The sequence below is a fragment of the Vitis riparia genome, chromosome 18 (genome assembly GCF_004353265.1).
Source record: "Vitis riparia cultivar Riparia Gloire de Montpellier isolate 1030 chromosome 18, EGFV_Vit.rip_1.0, whole genome shotgun sequence".
NCBI lineage: Eukaryota > Viridiplantae > Streptophyta > Magnoliopsida > Vitales > Vitaceae > Vitis > Vitis riparia.
In genome coordinates, this window is record NC_048448.1 from 10790238 (window position 1) to 10813357 (window position 23120).

The following is a 23120-nucleotide window of genomic DNA, read 5'->3' on the forward strand; positions in this document are numbered from 1 at the left end:
TTATTACTCGTAGCATGTCTTTCCTGGTATCTCTTCATGGTTTCAACCATCCTTTTATTTACCATTTCATCTGAATATTAACAATAGCAATCAGAATGTAAGGTTTTTTTTTTAATATTTTATAAAATAAAAATCCATTTGAAATTTTGAAATATTATTAATTTATATTGTGTGTTTGTAAACGTGTTTTTAAAAATATATTTTATCATTTTATTTTCAATCATTTTTCATATTTGAAAATTTATTAAGATAGTTTCTAAAAAATAAATTAAAATGATCATTTGAAAATAACAAAATCAAGTTGATAACCGTTGAATTATATTATCTATTTTATTTCTTAATGGTAGGTTTGACTTGATATTTTATTATTTTTTAGTGGCGGATAAATTTAGATATTTTATCAAAAATAGTCAAATTATTTTGATAATTGTTCGAGTTATATTGTTTATTTTATCCACTTTTCTTGAACATCCTCACCCAATATTAACGACATATTTTGATGAAATTTAAAAACGAGGGTTAGGTATATTTAACTCAAACCCAAAGCTAGTGAATTAAATAAAGTCTAATAAATTTAATTTATAAATGAACACCAAATTACCAATGTGAATGCAAAATGAAAATTCATTTTGTTATTTACTCGTTTTTCTTTATGTAATTATATTAAATCACACTAAGATTTCAAATTTATTAATAAGTAATTTTGTATATTTATCTCATTTATAAAATTTAATTTTTAGAGACATTTTAGGCAAAATATTATGGATATGAGTGTTTAACAAATTTTCTAAAATAAATTTTATTTAAAAATAAATAAAATTTATATACGCATTATGAAATACATTTATAGAAAGAGGTACCAGTCCAAATTTTGATACTTATGACAATATATAACTCATATTAACATTGTAAACGTATTTAAAACTGTGAGGATACCTTAAATTCAAAACAGACGATATTTATACAATTTGATACGAACCATTACAAATTGTATCAAAGTTGAATCTCAACCTATGTATTGAAATTTGTTTGATCATATGAGAGGTGTATGGTGTGATCCGTACATACACGTTTTAAAGTAAGAACCTCAGCCCTTAAATTTAAAAAGGACAATATCTACATGTAAATTAAATAATAAAATATTTAAAATAAAAAATAAAATTTATGGCAAAGAAACCCTAATTGCACAAAGAATAAGACTACCACACAGTCAACTACCATTTCTATAAAAGAATCCAATCACATGACAAAATAGAAAACCTACAATAATTTGAAGTAATTAAATACATAAAAAAATAAAAAATGTAAAATTTTAAACAATTATCATTGTATTTGATCTTTTAAAACATTATTTATATTATCTTAAATTCATTCAAACCCCATCCGGTTTCAAATTTCATTATAGTAAACATATTTCTTAGATTTACATCTATTGAAAATCATTTTGATCAAAATCTATTAAAAAACAAATTCGGAACAACTAAATATATCTAAGATTAAACATCAAATATATAAATAAAATCATCCTTTCTATATTCAATAAATTTTGAATAAAATCAAGAGTACTTGTGGAGTGGATTTCCAAAACTAGCATAACATTTGAATTTTAATTGCTTTCACCTAATTTTCTTTTGTCAACCACGAACAATGAGGCTTGTATTTGTAAAGACTTGCCTTTGCTTCTATAGATGGGACACGTAAAAACACAAATTTCCTTTTTCCTTTTTTGTCTTTTAACTTGGGATAGATTTGACTATTTATTGATCAATAGTCTTAATGCATTGATTTAAAAACTAGATCGGATCAACTGGTCACCATTTTGGTTCGATTTGATGATTTGAGCTGGAGAGGTTTTGGATCAATCGCAAACCGGATGAACCGATAATCGGACCGGTGAATCAATCAAACTAATAAATTCCCCTCCGAATCGAATGATTGAAAGTTGTTTGTTTTTTTCATCATCAAAACGATGTGGTTTTGATGAATATATTCCCAATTCCACTTACGACCCAACAACCTTAACCCGTTGTTGCCTCCTCTTGCTCAAATTTCGCACTCTCTTCCAATTGCACCATTGTCATAGCAGTTGCTACTGTCGGATTCGTTATCAACGAAGAAATCGACAATCCTCCTAATCACTCAATGAAGTTGCAAAGTTGGAATATTGCATTTTATTTTTTATTTTAATATTCAATATTTTATTGCATATTGATTTATTGAATATTCATTATTTATTATTTATTTTTATTAAATCAATTTAAATTTGAATCATTTCTACATTTTATTTCTACTTTATATTTTTGTTTACTTTATTTTATTTATATTAATTTAAAAATTTTAAATTTAAATTTAATTTATTTATTTTAATAATATATAAAATATATTTATAACATCACTTGTTTGACCACCTATCGTATTAAAAACAGTCCTAATGTATTGCAAATGGTTATCGATTCCTTTTTTCCATTTTTAAAGAGTATTGTGTTACACGCATCATCCATTTAAATCATCAATGATAGACAAGTGATGATTGAAGGTTAATTTTTCTTTTATATTCATTAAATACAAAAGTTTATTGACACGTAACCACTATTGTATTTAAGGGTAATGATATGATGGATACTTTTTCATTTTTGACAATTGAAATCATTTCGGAAAAATCCGGCCTTTATTTTCCAAATAGATCCACCCGAATCCCAAAACCCTAGAGCACAAACCCTAAATCCTCGTCGGGGCCGCTGGACTGCCCCGAGTTTGCAGGTTCCGAAACCATGGAAACGCTCGAGGCGTAGGCTCCGTCGTTGGAGGAAGCGAATCGGACGATGATGTATTTGACCTTTTTCTGAATTGTTGCTTGTATCAGAGTTGGGTTCAGCCGCCGAAACGGTTCAGAAACGATTCCACTATGTTGGGCTGGGCATTTTTAATCCGACCCATGAACCCATGTACTATGGCGGGAATTCTTGGCGCCATTACCGCGAAAACCCCATCCCACGCGGGTGTTGTTATATATAGACCCGCTCTCTCCTTTTTCAAAACCTCAAATGGTCAAATTTTCTGTAACTACTCATCTCGTAACCCTTCTCTCAATCGTTTGCTAAGAATGGCCCAGCACGATCCACAGTGTAGAAGCCCTGAAATCGAAGAGCCGGCACCGAAAATTCAGAAGCTTCACCAAAATGGCGTTTCTCAAGACTCCCAATGCCCCCTCTCTCTTCTGAGAGTGAAGAAGCTTTCAGAAAGGGCTGTTTTGCCTTCAAGGGCTTCTCCTCTCTCCGCTGGTTACGATCTCTCCAGGTAAATTTACTTGCTCTGTTTTATTTTTTTGTTGTCTGAGACCTTGTTAGAATATCGGAGAAGGAAGTTTGTTTCATAATTTTTTTTAAATGTTACGTGTAGTGCAACGGAGACCAAGGTACCGGCAAGAGGAAAAGCTCTGGTTCCAACAGATTTAAGCATTGGAATACCGGAAGGAACATATGCCCGCATTGGTATGTTTATTTTTCTGCTTTTGTTGTTGTTGTCTGTCGTTCTGTTTGGCTGGTGAGAAAATACAGGGGAAAAAGAGAGGGCGTGAGTCAGCTTTTTATACTTTTTCATCCATATGTTTTCCAACATAAGAAACCAAAATATAAAAGGAAAAAAACGCTCTAGTTTCCCTGTCTCAAATGAAGCGCACGGTGAAAAAATGCACGACCTCTTTTTTAATCCCTCACATTTTCATCATGATTATCGGCAACAAATCAGAGCAATACGGAATTTGGTTTTAGTTATTGATCGTATATCTCTCTATTCATACTCAGTATTCAGTATTCTAAAAATAGGCGATATCTTTGTTTTGTTTTGTTTTTTGTAGCTCCGCGGTCGGGTCTAGCATGGAAACACTCCATTGATGTTGGGGCCGGTGTGATTGATGCCGACTACAGAGGACCTGTTGGGGTCATCTTATTCAATCACTCAGACGTTGATTTTGAAGTGAAAGTTGGTGATAGAATTGCTCAACTGATAATCGAGAAGATTATAACTCCTGAAGTTATGGAGGTCGAGGACTTGGATTCTACAGAGAGAGGTGTGGGAGGGTTCGGATCTACCGGTGTCTGAACCTCCTACGCATATGGGTGGGCGTGTGTTGTAGTTTTCTTTATCCTTTTCTTGTGGGGTTGGGAGTAGGCTGGTCGGGCGTTGAGAGACGCGTGGGACAAGCTGGTTGAGTAATCGTGTAGAACAGATGGTGGGCTAGCCTTTTGCTCTGTATGGCACTGCAACTTTTGGATACTAGTAGTAAAGCACAAACACGGTGGGCTAGTCGCTAGACTGTTGCCCTATGGGCTCTACTATCTTGGCAAAACTAATGGAAGTAGACAATTATTACTGTAGTTCAGTGGTTTATATTTTGCATGATTTGAACATAATGCAGGTGGTCTAAATTCTAATGTTGGTGGAGAGTGTGTCCGCGCTTACTGCTAACCATTTGATGGCAGTTGCATCATTTCAATGGCACGCTGAACCCCCATATTGGGCCTACCTTTTTTTCTCTTTGATACGAATTAATGCTGGTTACTGGTCTAGCCTTGGCATTTGCTTTACCTATAATGTTTTTGATAAGGGCTATACCCTACTGGTTAAGTTTTTAAAGGATAATGGTGAATCGAGGATACTAGAATTTGATATTAAATATGTGAATCAGCGAATTATTTGGTAGTGATACAGAAGATCATTAGAAAAAATAGTTTTAATGCGTGCAATGCAAAAGTCTCGTTTTTGAAAGTGAAATTTACACTACTGAAATAATAGCAAGTAATTTGTTATTGGTAGTGACTTGTCTAACTGTCATTTTGATGTATGGTAAATGAACTTCCCCTTATTCTATGGGTTTGTTAAAGCTGAATAAAGGAGCAATGTGTGATCATTTGGGTTTTGCTATCCCTAATGGCAGATTTGTGGGCCTCTGAAGGTTCATAGCTAGTCTTAGTAACGAAGATGGGAGGTTATGATACGTCCATTGTCAACTATTCTTTGGAGTAGGCCACAGGTTGCGAGGTGGTAATACGGCCTCATTCTTTGCATCTCTATTAGCCCATTAATATAGTTGTCATATTAACACGTCCTTGAGATGCTTACATCATCCAGATTCCAGACAGGCAGCCTCGTCAAAATATAACCAAAAACAGGAAATTACCAAATTAGGAACATGGAAAATTGTGAGGATAATACAAGTCAAAATTATGCAGTGTGAAGAACTCAAGGCAAATGAACTTCAGAATGGTCAAAAAACTCAGTTGCGGATTATGGATTAGCAGCATCCATAGATAAACTTGAGTTGAGAGAACAACAACCAAAACACAAAACAGTTACATCTGTGGTAGAAGGGTGCAAGGATCAGAAGGAATATCCGAACTTGCCTGCCAAGGAAGAAATAAATTAACATTGTCAGAAGAATAAAGGCTTGGATTAAACTTTTCTGGAAACTAAAGTAGAGAGGTTTATAAGCACCTTATTCTTCACTTCACAGGAGGCATGCATTTACAAATCAGTTCCATTCACCCTCCCAAGAAATTGAAGAAATTAAATGTCACAATCATCAAAAACAGCTGAATACTCCACTAAGAACCGATTAATCGATCATGGATCTTGAACCAATGAAAATGCAAGCCCCATGTGTCAAGTTTTCAAATTTAATGCTTATAAAGGCTCTCTCAGATTCTAGATCTTTGCTACAGTCAAATGCAGACAAGTGTGAAATTATGAACCATGCACAGGTATCACAAAACATGCATGAGATCGCATAAGATTCCAGATGGAAACGAATCCATAACTTAATTGATCCTACCCAACATTAGAAACATCCAATTTTAAGAAATGAATGCATTGTTTTGCAGACTTTCCAAAAGAGCATTGTCAATTTGACGGTCCAAGTCTTTTCTATTGGTTCATCATGGGCTTCTGAAGTGTTCCAGCCACCAGGCCTGAGCAAGGGGTAATAAACTATCCAACAACCCTAAAAATGATTGGACAATGGTACCAGTAGAGCCTAAATATCATTGTTTGTTTTGAATGAGATCTTTAAAAAGATAGCTACTAGAAATCAATAGAAAACTTATGAGCTTATTAGAAGTTATAATGGCTGGTACAACTCTATGTGCATGGCTTTGTGCCCAAATGCTTAGCCATACCTCCAGATATCTCTTTAACAAAGTAGTAGTGCTGTAGTTAAATCCTTCAACTGGTTTTCCCTTCGTTCGAGCTGAATTAAGTTGCTTTCGGACTTGAGATGCCAATGACTGCATTTTTCATAGAGCAAATGGTGTATTCAAGGGGGGTGGGGGAATAATTAATAAAAAGTTACAACAAATTTGAAAACTGAATCTACAAAAATTAGCTGAAAAAGAAAGAGATGAGAATAGTGCAACCACATGATTATGAAGTAAAGATATACAAGACGTTCTTCAAGGTAATAGTGTAATACATACCTTCCCTAACTCAACTCCCCACTGGTCAAAAGAATTGATACCCCATACAAAACCTTCCACAGCAATTCTATGTTCATAGATTGCCAACAACTGAAGATGTGCAAGAAAAAATAATGGGATCAAGCCACAGAAGAAGATTATGTAAAATATTTAGTGAGAAAAAGAAACTAACAAGCACAACATGCTCTGTACTCATCAGAAATTACGTCCTGCTGTGACCTTAACAAATAATGAAGGAAATGATAGACACACTTGCATGTGGAAGAAATATGCTTAAGGCAAGCCAGGCCATGTGAGAAAGACAGCAAAATCCACAAAGAAAATACTATCAGTTCAGCAGTAAAGAGTGCGGAATAAAAAAATGTGCCATCTTTATTTATTTTAGTAAGAGAAGGACTACACAATCCTGTCAAAACTTTCTGTCATGAGAAGTGATTTTTTATCATTTTTCCCCACTCTTTATTTGTTTATTATGTCTTAGATATGTTTATGCATGGAAATGGAAGACACATAGCAGCCCTCAATGGATTGTCTACAACTTCAAGCCTTGGACTACAGCAAACACATTGAATGAATTCAAGCTCCATGAAAACTTCTAACATTTATATCAACATCAACAAGATGGTTAATTAAAGGACGAAAAAGGTGTAAAAAGTCTCAAACCTGTCCAATATTATAAGCATTCAGTGATGGAAGCAGAAGGCTCAAAGAAGGCCGGTTGCCAGAGAATGTCTGAAAGAAAATGCCATCATTAGGGCTGAATGCTTAATTGTGGATGGAAGACTTAAGCAAACTGGAAGGACATTACCTTGTGAGGAATAAGATGCTGCAGAACATTCTCATTTTGCAATTGTTCTGGGGTCTTTCCATAAGCAAGGGAAGCTGGAGTCTTGTTAGATATCCAGATAATTGCTGATGCTCTGACCCGAAGATGGTTGGAGCATTAACCATTCCCGATCAAAAACACAGGCACCAGATTCCCAAAAAGTTAATTTTATTTTTAAAATTTTCAAAATTTTTTAATTTTCTTTTATTTGTTTAGGATTATAAATCATAAGACGTGCAACAAACAATCAAATTTGAGCCAAAATATAAAATTCTTTTAAAACTGGAAGTTATCTAGATATTAAATGGAGATAAAGAGATATCTGTAAGAGAGAATAAATCCTACCTTTCCATAAGCAAGGGCATCTGGCTGTGCAAAGAAGTTAGACATGAGCTCATCGTGGTTACTCACCACTTCACCTGAAAATCAAATTCAATCAAGAATTATGAAATGCAAAGTAGGAACACAATAACTTAAACATCAGCAGTAAAGTACCTTTCAGGTACACAGGTTGCTGACTCTTTACAACACCAATAAAATCACAAGGAATAACACGGCCCTGAAATTTCCAAGAAGATGAGTTACAATGTTGGAACATGAATTAAAGCCATATTTTCGTTGTATAAACAGTCACAGCTGCAACCCAACACTCAATTCCATATTCCTCCAAGATGATGAGCAATTGGAGGTCTAAACTGAACAGAGAGTAGAAATTTATTGATTTTTACAACAAAAAAAAGAATGATAATTTTCAATGCGCTTTTCATACGAATAATATGAAAACAGAAAACCACAAGTCAAGAAAACATAAGCTTTCAGAGTTTTATTTTCTCATGGATCATGGATGTGTGTCTTTCAACTCTTTGGTAAACTGTTGATGATATTACCATTTTCTTGATAATAAAAATACCAACCTAGCAAAGCTAAATTCATCAGGATTTAGGTAGGATCTAACTCAAATTCAAATAGGCCCACATATGATCACATTTTAAGAGATAGCACACCCATGAACCATGCAGACCATCCTCCCACTCATGCGCAAGCAAAATACATGAATTGGAGTATTGGATTCCCATTAGTTGAGCAACATTTACAAATTGGAATTCTTCTCAGACCATTAAAGAGATAATTTCGTCTAACACCATTAGCTCTGCAAATCTACCAGATCAATAAAAATAAAAGATAAAAGAAAGAAAATCACAAGAACAGAGAAAAGTTACAAATTCATTAAACTATGATGTTGGGATGAGGTTATGAAAATGCTCAAATCTTGAAATTTCTGCCAGGATTCACAAAGTAACCAATTTTTGCTTTGGATGTACTTTAGAAAGTGAAAGCTGCAGTATGCACCAGGGTTACAAAAATGCATGTATCAAACACAACTGAAATTGGCAGAGTCCCAGAGTAGCTTCAAGGATACACAGTTAACTACTTTTTCGTACATTATGAAATTAGAGAATATATCAATAAACTTAAACAAAAGAATATGAAACTATTTTACTCAATACAACAGAAAAGCAAATTACCTGGTGAATTAGTTGGTAAAAGCTGTGCTGACCATTTGTTCCCGGCTCACCAAAATCAATTTCACCAGCCTCAAATGGAAGTGGCACACCATCAATTGAGACACCCTTTCCATTACTCTCCATGCTAACCTAAATCCAAAATAATTTTGCATGATGAGAAGACACTTCTAAGATTAAAAACTCGAGCAGGAGGCCATGGCACACACCTGTTGGATATGTGGGGCAAACTTCTCCAGGGCTTGGGAGTATGGTAAGATTGCCTGAAGGCATATTAGAGGTCTCAGGATTATAGAAAAGCTAGTGAACTGGCATCATTAGAGCACACATAACTACTGGCAGTTTAAAAACAGTACAAAAAAGATTATTGTTACTCACTCTTGCAGGATATCCAAGAAATGAAACGTTCCATACACTCAACAAACCTAAAAGCACCTGAAGCACAGATGTGATATAATAGAATAGGTCATATATATATATATTGAACAAAATCTAAGCCATAAGATTATCATGATAATCTACCAGACCATAGTGGACCATGTGGCTCAAAACAGGGCCATTAAACCTGGTATTCAATGGATCCACATGGGAGACCCAGACAAACAGCCAATGCATGAAAGTGGGAAAAAAAAAAAAGCACGCGATGGCCCTAGTTATTATCTCTGATAAGGTTCCTTGTGTGCATTGGTCTGTTTCTGAACCCATGCCAGTGTAATAACTTAGAAATAGGTAAAAGCCATGGGTGGATCATCTTCTGGCACATCCAGCATGTAACATTAATTACAACTTCTAGAGATCATGTACTTGGGACACGTACAGGTATGTTCTTCTCAAATGGTGCTGAATAGAAATGTTGATCAATGCTTGAAGCTCCCTTCAGGAACCTTAAAGTAAGAAAAATGCAATATATTATGCTATCATGGAAAAAAGTTATGCCAAAATAGAATGATGAATGATGGTCAGCAAAATATATAAAATTTGGATGGCTTAAAAGGCAGAGTTTACTTTAAGGATCATAACAACATCAGAGTAGAGCGATCAAGAACAATAACTGTACACTATCCATTTGTCTATATACTTGGTACTGTTGCAATTCTAATAGCCACCGTGATAACAATGGAACAGAAAATATCCTAATATGTCTTGCAGAACAAGTGGCAACCGCATGAATCTTCAGTTGTGGTTCATTTTGATACAAACATTTCCAATTCATTGTCAGCTCACCTTTTTCTCTGGAAAGAAAAAGAGGCCAATTGTCTAACTTTTCAACTCATACTGCAATGATTGAAAAAAATAAAACAACAGAAAAATGTTGTGGCCACTGAAAACACCCAATACTTCATGTTTCATGGAAAATAAAATTCATTAAACAACTCTAATATTTTCCTTTAAACAGAAAAAAGGGTATAATGGTTAACTTATTATTCAGTGCTTATCAGAGTCAGATAAAGTTTTATGAGTTAAAGTTAAATATAAAGCCCTCCAGTAGCGCTTGCTATAAAATAAAAAGAGCATATAAGTTATCGTACTTCTCAACAACTGAGAAACCATATTGGAGAGATAAAGGCAGCACACCAACAGCACTGCAAACTGCAAGCAATAATTCAAAAACCAGTCAAATATTGAATAAACTGTAAGATCCTCCACCAAAAAGATAAGTATACTTACCACTATATCGGCCTCCTACCCAGTCCCAGAATGCAAAAGCATTATTAGGATCAATGCCAAATTGTTCTACAAGCTGCATTAGAAACAAAAAGAATATTTAGACTTCTACTTGAATATCTATTTATTGAACTTTTTATATTTGTATTTCCTTCATTACTAAACAGCAAAAATTGGATGTTAAAAATAAAAGCATGGAAAGAATCGAGTTTGTACATGGAAGAAAATATTAATAACCAAACTCTTATGTCTAGAAATTAAGAGTGGAAGCAAATACATGGCGAAATTGTAGAATATTCTTTAAGATTTTTCACATATTGAAAAAGAAGATGAAAAACTAGCAAATTCCCAATTACAATTGACCTGTTCTGGTATTTTTATCATCTCTATTAGTCTCCCTATTGCCAAACAAATCAGTGCATTGGATGCCTGTGTATTTATCCTTGCCCAAGGGATAGAGTTGACTTCAAAAACCTTAATTCAGGATTTTCAAATTTCTTGTCTTTCAATGTAGATAAAACTGTTCTTTACAGGAGATCGGTGTAATCCTGTGCAGTTCAACTGCTAGATGAAATGGTGTTTTAGAGGAGATCAGTGTTATCCAGTGCAAGCAGTTCATCTGCTAGAGGTTCTTAAAGATGAAACATACATTGCTAAGAACTTGAGTTCCTCTTAGCAATATATTAGAATAATGAGGAACCCAGAAATAAATAGAGACCATTCAAATACAAGCTGAGGGAAGACAGTAATCCAGATGCAGCTTTCTATCATACAAGTATGCAGACCCAAAGAATTCACTTCTTTGTTATCGTTCAAGCAAGTAAATCTGTTAAAATTAGAACAAAAGCCTTGATCTAGAAAAGACCACAATGGGCACCATTAGACATTCAGAACAATAAGAGTACTTTCCAGGGGATAAATTTAGTGCAACTGAAGGGAATTCCCTTTTTTTCTTTCTTTTTTTTCTCAAAGAATGCTAACAGAGTTAGAATGCAGCAAATTCTCAACACCTGTCTGCAAGAGAGAGAAAATATGATACCGTAAGATTAGTACTGACAGCCACCATATGCTTTGCTACTGCTGAAGGCCTGAAAATAAAGGCCAAATCATGTGCGTTATGACCAGAGAGACAGAAGAGTATGGTCAGACATTATTCACTATCAAAGTTCATGACCTTTTTTGATGAACCTAATATATATATATATCTTCTATTCTATAAATTATTCAAGAATCCCCAATATTGAAAATAGCTCCAAATTTATCTCCAAAATACAAGAATCATCCCAAAGAACTCTAGGATGACACACATCCCTCTTTCATCCCTTGACATGCATTGCCTTTCTTACTCTAAAAATCATTCTCATACTCTATAATTATTCCCTATGGTTCCCAATCCACATCCCAAGTTCCAAATTGTCAGATGCTAAGTAAGTAATTCCTGAATCCCAAAACTACCACCATATACATCCTTGAAGAATGAATAGCACTAACCCTAGAGCAGCTGAAATCCATTCCCTTAGAGTACGGGCATTCAACATAGTTTCAGCTGTTGTAAAAGTCTTCGAAACCACCACAACTGCAATTATCACAATAAAAACCAACCATTATGTGAGACCACAAAAGTAGCCGTGTTTACAAAGATATAACAAAATTCAATAATATGACTAAACAAAGGGTTATGATTTACCTAAAGTAGTTTCAGGGTTCAGCCCTGTGATATTTCTAGCCACATCGACAGGATCAACATTTGCAAGGCTGTAGGCAAATGTAGGTAAAAGAGAAAGTTGAATTGAAGATTAAATATAATCAGATCATTGCTAAAGAAAACTGAGGGCAATGGTATTAGGTGATATTAACATATTACTCACAAACGCAGCTGGCGCCCTTTTGCAAATTTACTAGCCTCTGGATCTGCAGGTTGTCAGGATTGAACTACAAATATTAGGCAGAGTTTAATGTAGAACGATCTCAGACATTTCAAAGGGAAAACAGTAAACAAAGTCCCCTTTTTAAAAGATAGAATTAAACTAAATTATAAGGCAGCCGAGTAAATTATGAATCTAAACCTGTTTGCAGAGCAGTGTGCACAAAAAGAGGGCCTAAGAAGCTGCCACCAATGCCCACAGAAATTACATCCGTCAATGCTTTTCCAGTGGCTCCAACCTACCAAAAATCGATTCTTACTTTACACTTATGGATTACATATCTGAATTAGACTTGTATAAACAACTTTGATTACCCAGGAACCACTGCGGACTGTCTCAGAAAACACTCGGATCTTGTCTAGAACTTTCCAGACATCTGGGACCACATTTTTGCCATCACTCTGTATAACAGAATCCCTTGGAGCACGGAGAGCTACATGAAGTACTGGCCTATTCTCTGTACTGTTTATCTGTACATACCACCCAAATTATAATGCAAAAGACCAAATGATCAATGTATACAAAAATCTGAAAAATATTTTTATTATTTTAAATATACATAATAAGTTATCATGCAGATGTTATACAAAAGGGTGCCTAAATGCAAATGAGGAGTGCCCAAATAAGTGAAATTTATTTATTTTTTATTTAAAATAAAAATAAATCCATTTAATGTTAGTTTTTACATATGACCTGATTGCTAAGAAAAGACTCGACTTACACGCTCTCCATTGTACATTCTGCCAATTTTTTGTTTGAGATTTGTTGCCTCTGCATTTGAACATTGAAAGTTTAATTAAAAGACCATAGTTAATGTATCCCCAAGAGAATAAATAGTCCAAATCACCTCTGCCAATTTGAAGAGCTTATCCATGGTTTCCAGAGTGGCACACTGCCGTGAGTAGTCCAACAGCAACCCGTCAAACTCGCTATAGAAAACATATCCATATTAAAAAGATTTCCAAATGCATTGTAAATAAAATTTATACAGCATAACTCAACATTCCCTTGCATACTCTACTGCCACAACTAATATCAAATTGAGGTAACAAAGAGAAATATATAAATTTTAAAAGAGTCCAACACCAGGATCATACACCATCATTGACTGGCATCTCTTCGTGTCACTCATCAAATCACGCAAGTGAGTCTTTTTAATATCCTCAACATGAGCCTGCAAAATGATATAAAAATTTTACACCAAATTCAGGTTTATGAATACTTGCACGATTCACATAGCTAAAACTAGTGGCCAAGTTACCCTCAAATTCTTCCATGGCTCGGTATCGCAGATTAGAGTAGAGGAAGCCATCTGAAATTATCTGAAAGCAAACAACAATGTCACCAACTGATCGGTTATTAACCCTAGAAAGGCAAACCGATTAAAAAGATCCGTGTTTTACTCAAAAGGCTGAGGCTCTGTCCTGTTTGGTTAAGTAGAAAACCGTGGAAAAGAATTGTTCCTTTACCTTCCCCTTGGTTTCTCGGAAATCAAGTGGAAAGAAAGCTCCAGCAATTGAAATTCAGAGATGATCGAATGATTTGTTATAAACGGAAACAAAAGGATCCAAGAGAGGAAGTGAACATTGATTACTGGTTTTGAAAAAAGAGAAAGGAGAAAATGAAACCGCGATTGACGGTCATAAATCTTATGAACAGATGATAACAAAAAAAAAAGAAGTAGAAAATTGAGAAACACACCTGAAGAGAGTGAGAGAAATGGGATGTTTGACGGAGACGAAAGAGAGATGAGATTGGGCAAATGCGAGAAGCACCGAAAGAAAACAAGAAGGTTGAAAAAAGTGCAGATTATAGAGAGAGATGTCACGTCGTCACGTGAAGGAGGAGGTATGGCACGTGTGAGAGACAAGCTGATAAGACGGCATCTCATTTGCGATGCGGATCGGGTGCCCCTCCTTGCAAAAGAAAAGCATAAAAAAAAGGGGAAAATCATTTAACCATACACAACTAGATTTTGGAACTTTACTTTTTTCATTTTAATTTGAGTGTAAAATGGAAAAAAATATTATCTATTCGTACACTTCAATAATATTTTTAAATTTGTTCCATAATTACCCTCAAAATTAAAGGAGAAAAGTACACATCAATTTAATGTCATCTGTTAACAAGTACATGAGTTATTTAATTTTATTATTTTTCTCATATCAATATATCTCTCATACCATTTGTCACATTTCCACTTTTTTGTTTTTTCTTTTTTTTCCTCTCCTGCCACCATAATCCATTGTCACCTATTATAATTTTTATTATTATTATTTTTTTTGTTTTTATATTCTTTTTAATATGCTCGCCCATTTTTTAATAAAACTCTTTTAATTTTAATTTATTTTTACTTTCTAATTTGTCTATATTTATTTTAATTATTTTTTTGACATATTAAACTTAAAATGATAATATATAACAAATAATTAATATAACAAATTAAATAAAAAATATATAATGTACAAAAATGAAAATATTATCCCACAAATAATAATGATTTTAAATATTAATTATAATAATACATTTTATAAATTAAGATTTAAATTTAAAAACTCCATTTTATTATTTAGAAGTTTATGATATAAGATTTTTTATATTAAAACTAAACAAACGATTTATTTATTTTGTAAATTCTATCACATGTAAAAGTAAAAATATTATCGTAATACTATTTTATTATTTACATTATTTTTCTTTTAATTTTTATTTTAAATTTATCATATCAAAATCACAATAAATAGCCGTGCTTTTATCATTTTTCTTATGATTTTAAATTGATTGTGGATCTAACTTTTTTTTTGGTTAAAATCTTTAATTTTTAATTAAAATAAAATATAAAAGAAAATATACTTTTCATAAAAAATTGTATTTAACCTTTTATATTAATTTAATAAAAAATAGGTACATCCTTAAAAAAAAATAGGTAAATTAATGCTTAAGATAACCGAAAACACTATCATACTTATCATGGTGTATATATTCCTTTAGGACCTTTGATAAGTAATTGGAGGTCTTTGCCTACCCTCAAAAGAACTTTGGGATCCTAGGTATATCCATTCTTAGAGGAACCAAGACCCCTATTTTCATTTTCATGGTTCATATATTCCTTTGGGGACCCTTGAGAAGGAATTAGAGGTTATTCCCCACCTTAAAACGGATATTGGAACCTAAGGTACATCTTAAAGACAATTTGGTGCATCATTTATAAAATTTGGTACATATTTCATAAAATTTGGCACATCCTTAAAACAATTTTGTACATCCAATCCATGAGCTACCAGGACCTCTGTATTATTACCCATGGTTTGTTTATTTCTTTAAGAATCTTTAGGAAGTAATTAAAAATTGTTCCCTACTCAGAAACAAACTTTGGAACCCTAGGTACATCCTTAAGGAAATTTGGTACATCGTTAAGAAAATTTTGGTACATCCAATCCTCCGGCTATTGAGACCCCTATCTATCTTCCCATGATCCATATTATCCTTTGAGGACCTTTAGGTAGTGATTGAAGGTCATTCCCAACATTGGAACGAACTTTGGCACTCTTAGTACATCTTTTACAAAATTTGGTACATCCTTAAAAATATTTGGTACATACTTGAGTTATTGAAACCTCTATCTTATTACCCATGATCCAATTATTCCTTTAGGGATCTTTGAGAAGTGATTGGAGATCGTTCCCTACTTTGAAATGGACTTTGGAACCCTAGGTACATCATTGAGAAAATTTGATACATCCAATCCTTGAGCTAACGAAACACTTATCTTCATTTCCATAGTTCATTTCTTCGTTTGGAGACCCTCAGGGAGTTATTGAAGGTCGTTCCTCATCTCATAACGGACTTTGGCAACATTGGTACATCCTTTACAAAATTTGGTATATGCTTTAAAAAATTTGATACATCCTTGACAAAATTTGATACTTTCTTCATAAAATTTAGTACACTATGAAGGATACCAAATTTTTTGAAGGATGTACCAAGAGTTCCAAAGTGCATTCTGAGGTGGAGATTGACCCCCAATCACTTCCTTATGGGTTCCAAAATGAAATCATGTATCATCCATGTTCAGATGGGGGACTCGAAAACAATAGGATCGGATGTACCAAATTTAATGAATGATATACCAAATTTTGAGAGGGGTGTACCAAGCGTTCCAAAGTGCGTTTCGAAGCGAATCGGCCCCCAATCATTTTCTTATGGGTTTCTAAATGAAATTATGGATCATCCATGTTCAGATGAGGGTCTTAGAAGCGATAGGATGTGATGTACCAAATTTAATGAAGAATGTACCAAATTTAATGAAAGATATACCAAATTTTGTGAAGGATGTACCAAGGGTTCCAAAGTGCTTTCCAAAATGGGGATCGACTCTTAATCACTTCCTTATGGGTTTCAAAATGAAATCATAAACCATCCATGTTCACATGGGGGTCCCGAAAGCAATAGGTTCGAATGTACCAAATTTAATGAAGGATGTACCAAAGTTTATGAAGAATGTACCAAGGGTTCAAAAGTGCATTTCGAGGTGGGGATCGGCCCCCAATCACTTCCTTATGGGTTTCAAAATGAAATCATGGACCATCCATGTTCAGATGGGGATCCCGGAAACAATAAGCTCGGATGTACCAAATTTAATGAAAGATATACCAAATTTTGTGAAGGATGTACCAAGGGTTCCAAAGTGCGTTCCAAGGTGGGGATCGACCTTAAATGAAATTATGGACCATCCATGTTTAGATGGGGGTCCCAGAAGCGATATGATGGGATGTACAAAATTTAATGAAGAATGTACCAAATTTAATGAAGGATGTACCAAATTTTGTGAAGGGTGTACCAAGGGTTTCAAAGTGCGTTTCGAGGTGGGGATCGACCCCCAAATACTTTCTTATGGATCCCAAAATAAAATCATGGACCATCCATGTTCAAATGGGGGTCCCATAAGGAATAGGACCAGATGTACCAAATTTTGGAAATGATGTACCAAGGGTTCTAAAGTGGGTTCTGAGGTGGGAATCGACCCCCAATCACTTTCTTATGGGTTTCTAAATGAAATTATGGACCATCCATGTTCAGATGGGGGTCCAAGAAGCAATAGGATCGGATGTACCAAATTTAATGAAGGATGTACCAAATTTTGTGAAGGATGTACCAAGGGTTCCAAAGTGCGTTTTAAGGTAAAGATCGGCCCCCAATCACTTTCTTATGGGTTTCTAAATGAAATTATGAACCATCCATGTTTAGATGGGGGTCCCGGAAGAGATAGGATCGGATGTACCAAAATTTGGGAAGGATGTACTAAGGGTTCCAAAGTGCATTCCGAGGTGGGGATCGACCCCCAATCAATTTCTTATGGGTTCCAAAATGAAATCATGGACCATCCATGTTTAGATGGGGATCCCATAACTAATAGGATCGGATGTACCAAATTTTGTTAAGAATGTACCAAAATTTGGGAAGGATGTACCAAGGGTTCCAAAATGCGTTTCGAGGTGGGGATCAGCCCCCAATCACTTTATTGTGGGTTTCTAAATGAAATTAAAGACCATTCATGTTCAGATGGGGGTTCCGGAAGTGCTAAGATGGGATGTACCAAATTTCATGAAGGATGTACCAAATTTTTTGAAGGATGTACCAAGGGTTTCAAAGTGCGTTCTGAGGTGGGATTGACCCCCAATTACTTTGTTATGAGTTTCTAAATTTAATTATGGACCATCCATATTCAGATGGGGGTCCCGAAAGTGATAGGATCAGATGTACCAAATTTTGTGAAGTATGTACCAAGGGTTCCAAAATGCGTTCCGAGGTGGGGATCGACCCCTTAACACTTCCTTATGGGTTCCAAAATGAAATTATGGACCATCCATGTTCAGATAGAGGTTCCGGAAGCTTTAGGATCGGATGTACCAAATTTAATGAAGAATGTACCAAATTTAATGAAGGATGTACCAAATTTTGTAAAAGATGTACCAAGGTTTCCAAAGTGTGTTTCGAGGTGGGGATCAGCCCCCAATCACTTTCTTATGGGTTTCTAAATGAAATTATGGACCATCCATGTTTAGATGGGGGTCCCGGAAGTTATAGGATCGGATGTACCAAAATTTGGGAATGATGTACCAATGGTTCCAAAGTGCGTTCCGAGGTGGGGATCGACCCCCAATCACTTTCTTATGGGTTTCTAAATGAAATTATGGACCATCCATGTTCAGATAGGGGTCTCGAAAGCGATAGGATCGGATGTACCAAATTTAATTAATGATGTACCAAATTTTGTGTAGGATGTACCAAGGGTTCCAAAGTGCGTTCCGAGGTGAGGATCGGCCCCCAATCACTTTCTCATGGGTTTCTAAATGAAATTACGGACCATCCATGTTTAGATAGGGGTCTCGAAAGTGATAGGATCGGATGTACTAAATTTAATGAAAGATGTACCAAATTTTGTGAAGAATGTACAAAGGGTTCGAAAGAATGTTTTAAGGTGAGGATTGACCCCCAATCACTTTCTTATGGGTTTCTAAATGAAAATATGGACCATCCATGTTCAGATGAGGGTCCCGGAAGCGATAGGATCGGATGTACCAAATTTAATGAAGGATGTACCAAATTTTGTAAATGATGTATCAAGGGTTCCAAAGTGCATTTCGAGGTTGGGATCAGCCCCCAATCACTTCCTTATGGGTTCCAAAATGAAATCATGTGTCATCCATGTTCAGATGGGGGTCTCGGAAGCGATAGGATTGGATGTACCAAATTGAATAACGGATGTGCTAAATTTTGGGAAAGATGTACCAATGGTTCCAAAGTGCGTTCTGAGGTGGGGATCGACCCCCAATCACTTTCTTATGGGTTTCTAAATGAAATTATGGACCATGTTTAGATGGGGGTCTCGGAAGTGATAAAATCGGATGTACTAAATTAAATGAAGGATGTACCAAATTTTGTGAAGGATGTGCCAAATCCTTGAAGTGGGGATTGGTTTCGTGTTATGTGAGGAGTCGGTAAAAGGGAGGTTGACCCTTAACACATTGGGAAAACATTCGAACATTTACACCTTATCCTTAGAATAAATGAAATTTTTTTTATACAATAACATTAGTTTGGTATGTTATGTGCAGAAGGCAATCTTAGGGCGCACTTTCCATTTCAAAGGCATGCCTATGGTTGAATGACATCATATTACTATGCTACATGCAAAAGGCAAAGTAAGGGTGCTCCCTTCATTGCATAGGCATGCTCATGGGTATGATAACATTATTTTGGTATACTATATGCAGTATGCAAACTAGGGGCACACCCTTGATTTTAGAGGCATGCCTATTGCTAAAACCATTATATTGGTAGGCTATGTGCACTAGTAAAGAGCACAACCTTCACAAAATTTGGTACATCCTTCATTAAATTTGGTATATCCAATCCTATCACTTCCGAGACCCCCATCTGAACATAGATGGTCCATAATTTCATTTAGAAACCCATAAGAAAATGATTGGGGGCCGATTCCCACCTTAAAACGCACTTTGGAACCCTTGGTGCATCATTCACAAAATTTGGTACATTTTTCATTAAATTTGGTACATCCGATCCTATCACTTCCGGGACCCCCATCTAAACATGGATGGTCCATAATTTCATTTAGAAACCCATAAGAAAGTGATTGGGGGCCGATTCACACCTCGGAACGCACTTTGGAACCCTTGGTACATCATTCCTAAAATTTAGTACATCCTTTATTAAATTTGGTACATCTTATCCTATCGCTTTCGGGACCCCCATCTGAACATGGATGACACATGATTTCATTTTGGAACCCATAAGGAAGTGATTGGGGGCTGATCCCTACCTCGAAATACACTTTGGAACCCTTGGTACATTATTCACAAAATTTGGTACATCCTTCATAATGTACCAAATTTTGTGAATGGTGTACCAAATTTTTTGAAGGATATACCAAATTTTGTAAAGGATGTACCAAATTTTGTAAATGATGTACTAATGTTGCCAAAGTCCTTTATGAGGTGGGGAACGACCTTCAATAACTTTCTGAGGGTCTCCAAAGGAAGAAATGGACTATGGAAATGGAGATAAGTGTTCCAAAGTCTATTTTGGAGTAGGGAACGATCTCTAATCACTTCCCAACGATCCCTAAAGGAATAAACGGACCATGGGTAATAAGATAGAGGTTTCAATAGCTCAAGTATGTACCAAATATTTTTAAGGATGTACCAAATTTTGTAAAGGATGTACCAAGAGTGCCAAAGTTCGTTCTAATGTGGGGAATGACCTTCAATCACTACCTAAGGGTCCTTAAAGAATAATATGGACCATGGGAAGATAGATAGGGGTCTCGATAGCGGGAGGATTGGATGTACCAAAATCTCTTAATGATGTACCAAATTTCCTTAAGGATGTACATAGGATTTCAAAGTTCGTTTATGAGTAGGGAACGATCTTTAATTACTTCCTAAAGATCCCTAAAGAAATAAACAAATCATGGGTAATAATATAGAGGTCCTGGTAGCTCATGGATTGGATATACAAAATTGTTTTAAGGATGTGCCAAATTTTATGAAATATGTACCAAATTTTATAAATGATGCACCAAATTGTCTTTAGGATGTACCTTGGGTTCCAATATCTGTTTTAAGGTGAGGAATAACCTCTAATTACTTCTGAAGGGTCCCCAAATGAATATATGAACTATGAAAATGAAAATAGGGGTCTTGGTTCCTCTAAGAATGGATATACCTAGGATCCCAAAGTTCTTTTTGGGGTGGGCAAAGACCTCCAATTACTTATCAAGGGTCCTAAAGGAATATATACACTATGATAAGTATGATAGTGTTTTCGGTTCTCTTAAGCATTAATTTACTTTTTTTTTTTTTTTTTTTTTAAGAATGTACCTATTTTTTATTAAATTAATATAAAAGGTTAAATACAATTTTTTATGAAAAACATATTTTCTTTTATATTTTATTTTAATTAAAAATTAAAGATTTTAACCAAAAAAAAAAAGTTAGATCCACAATCAATTTAAAATCATAAGAAAAATGATAAAAGCATCGCCACTTATTATGATTTTGATATGATAAATTTAAAATAAAAGTTAAAAGAAAAAGAATGTAAATAATAAAATAGTATTACGATGATATTTTTACTTTTACATGTGATAGAATTTAAAAAATAAATAAATCTTTTGTTTAGTTTTAATATAAAAAATCTTATATCATAAACTTCTAAATAATAAAATGGAGTTTTTAAATTTAAATCTTGATTTATAAAATGTATTATTATAATTAATATTTAAAATCATTATTATTTGTGGGATAATATTTTCATTTTTGCACATTATATATATTTTTTATTTAATTTGTTATATTAATTATTTATTATATATTATCATTTTAAGTTTAATATGTCAAAAAAATAATTAAAATCCATAAATATAGACAAATTAGAGAGTAAAAAAAAATTAAAATTAAAGAAGTTTTATTAAAAAATTCACGAGCATATTAAAAAGAATATAAAAACAAAAAAGAAAAATAATAATAAAAACTATAATAGGTGACAATGGATTATGGTGATATTCATGTACTTGTTAACAGATAACATTAAATTGGTGTGTACTTTGTTCTTTACTTTTGAGGGTAATTGTGGAACAAATTTGAAAGCACTATTGAAGTGCATAAATAAACAATATTTTTTTCCATTTTACACCAAAATTAAAAAGAAAAAAGTAAAGTTCCAAAATCTCATATTTTTTGTAGTTGGTGTATGGTTAGATGATTTTCCCTAAAAAAAAGCTACGGTGCAAGCGAAGAAAAAAAAAACGGTTTAAGCAAAATGAGGTTCAAACCTTTTAACAAATAATGATAATAATTATGCATTAAGAGGATATTCCGAAAAATTTAATATTCAGTTTAATTTTTAAAAAAATTGATACTAATTTGGATTTAAATAAAATTACCCTTAAATTAATTATCTAACATTTATTACTTAATATTATTTTAAAAGTATTTAATAAAGTCAATAATTATTAAATAAATTAAATGTGTTTGATAAAATGATAATTTAATATTACAATTTAAATTTGTTTTTAACTTTAAGTATCAGCTATTTTATATATTTACATTATTTTAAATGTAAATATTTTATAAATAAATTTATTGTTTAAAATTAATAAAAATAAATACAAATTAAAATCAATAAAAATAAATATTAATTGTCCAAAATAGAGGGTGACCCTTGTAAGATAGCCTAAGATTAGGGGTGGTGAGTGTATTTCTTCTTAGTAGAAATTATGTGTATGGTACAAGCAAAATAAAAAAGTAATTAATTATCAGTAAACAGTTTTAACAGTGGCCACTGCCAAGAAGGTTTAATTAAAAAAGACGACAAAAGTTCCGTTGCCGGGAATCGAACCCGGGTCTCCTGGGTGAAAGCCAGATATCCTAACCGCTGGACGACAACGGAATGATGTTCAATGGGTATTTCGCTTTTATAAAACCCAAATTTTAATAAGGGAATCCAAAATGCAATTTGAATGAAGAATGGTGCGTCGACTCCTAATGGTAAAAAGGGAATTTGCATATTTGACAATTCAGGCCCTCCTGATGAATTTGTATTCTTCAATGCAATTACTTCTGTACAATCCCAATACTTCACATTTTATTTAAATAATATTTATTTAAATTAATATTTTATATAATAT

General features: G+C 34.0%; 2 protein-coding genes and 1 non-coding gene across 7 annotated transcripts; 1 reads left to right on the forward strand and 2 right to left on the reverse strand.

The window, feature by feature from the left end:
- The first annotated feature begins 2698 nt into the window (after positions 1 to 2698).
- LOC117906500 (deoxyuridine 5'-triphosphate nucleotidohydrolase-like) lies at positions 2699 to 4435 on the forward strand. Its single transcript, XM_034819533.1, has 3 exons — positions 2699 to 3297; positions 3400 to 3491; positions 3857 to 4435. Exons 1-3 carry the CDS (start codon positions 2906 to 2908, stop codon positions 4099 to 4101), a joined length of 729 nt encoding a protein of 242 aa, XP_034675424.1. The 5' UTR covers positions 2699 to 2905; the 3' UTR covers positions 4102 to 4435.
- Positions 4436 to 5150: 715 nt separating this feature from the next.
- LOC117906499 (glucose-6-phosphate isomerase, cytosolic) lies at positions 5151 to 14220 on the reverse strand. 5 transcript variants are annotated; one of them, XR_004649843.1, is made up of 25 exons: positions 14111 to 14220; positions 13671 to 13731; positions 13507 to 13583; positions 13257 to 13338; positions 13131 to 13178; positions 12724 to 12879; positions 12551 to 12647; positions 12353 to 12395; positions 12172 to 12239; positions 11976 to 12060; positions 11524 to 11572; positions 10488 to 10560; positions 10349 to 10409; positions 9637 to 9703; positions 9198 to 9254; positions 9029 to 9082; positions 8823 to 8951; positions 7792 to 7855; positions 7642 to 7715; positions 7279 to 7332; positions 7134 to 7202; positions 6471 to 6560; positions 6174 to 6281; positions 5494 to 5709; positions 5151 to 5402 (listed from the first exon to the last, which is right to left on the reverse strand). XR_004649843.1 is itself a non-coding variant. In XM_034819532.1 (25 exons), the coding sequence occupies exons 3-25, from the start codon at positions 13719 to 13721 to the stop codon at positions 5352 to 5354; spliced, it is 1707 nt and encodes a 568-aa protein (XP_034675423.1). In that variant the 5' UTR covers positions 13722 to 13731; positions 13879 to 14002; positions 14111 to 14187; the 3' UTR covers positions 5151 to 5351. The 5 variants fall into 5 exon arrangements, 2 of the variants coding, with proteins under 2 accessions (XP_034675423.1, XP_034675421.1); XR_004649842.1 differs by having other exon boundaries at positions 5494 to 5714; XR_004649841.1 differs by having other exon boundaries at positions 5494 to 5736.
- Positions 14221 to 22810: 8590 nt separating this feature from the next.
- TRNAE-UUC lies at positions 22811 to 22882 on the reverse strand. The gene has a single exon. It is a non-coding gene; the product is annotated as a tRNA-Glu (tRNA).
- Between the last annotated feature and the right edge of the window lie 238 nt (positions 22883 to 23120).

Excerpts from the sequence above, each read along its gene's own strand:
- LOC117906499 (XM_034819530.1), bottom strand. The coding sequence starts at position 13,721 with ATGGCTTCCTCTACTCTAATCTGCGATACCGAGCCATGGAAGAATTTG. Across the intron at positions 12,396-12,550 it reads GCACACTGCTCTGCAAACAG|ATCCAGAGGCTAGTAAATTT; the intron begins GTTTAGATTCAT and ends GACAACCTGCAG. Across the intron at positions 9,083-9,197 it reads TTCTTGGATATCCTGCAAGA|GCAATCTTACCATACTCCCA; the intron begins GTGAGTAACAAT and ends ATATGCCTTCAG.
- LOC117906500 (XM_034819533.1), top strand. The coding sequence starts at position 2,906 with ATGTTGGGCTGGGCATTTTTAATCCGACCCATGAACCCATGTACTATG. Across the intron at positions 3,298-3,399 it reads GCTGGTTACGATCTCTCCAG|TGCAACGGAGACCAAGGTAC; the intron begins GTAAATTTACTT and ends TGTTACGTGTAG. Across the intron at positions 3,492-3,856 it reads AGGAACATATGCCCGCATTG|CTCCGCGGTCGGGTCTAGCA; the intron begins GTATGTTTATTT and ends TGTTTTTTGTAG.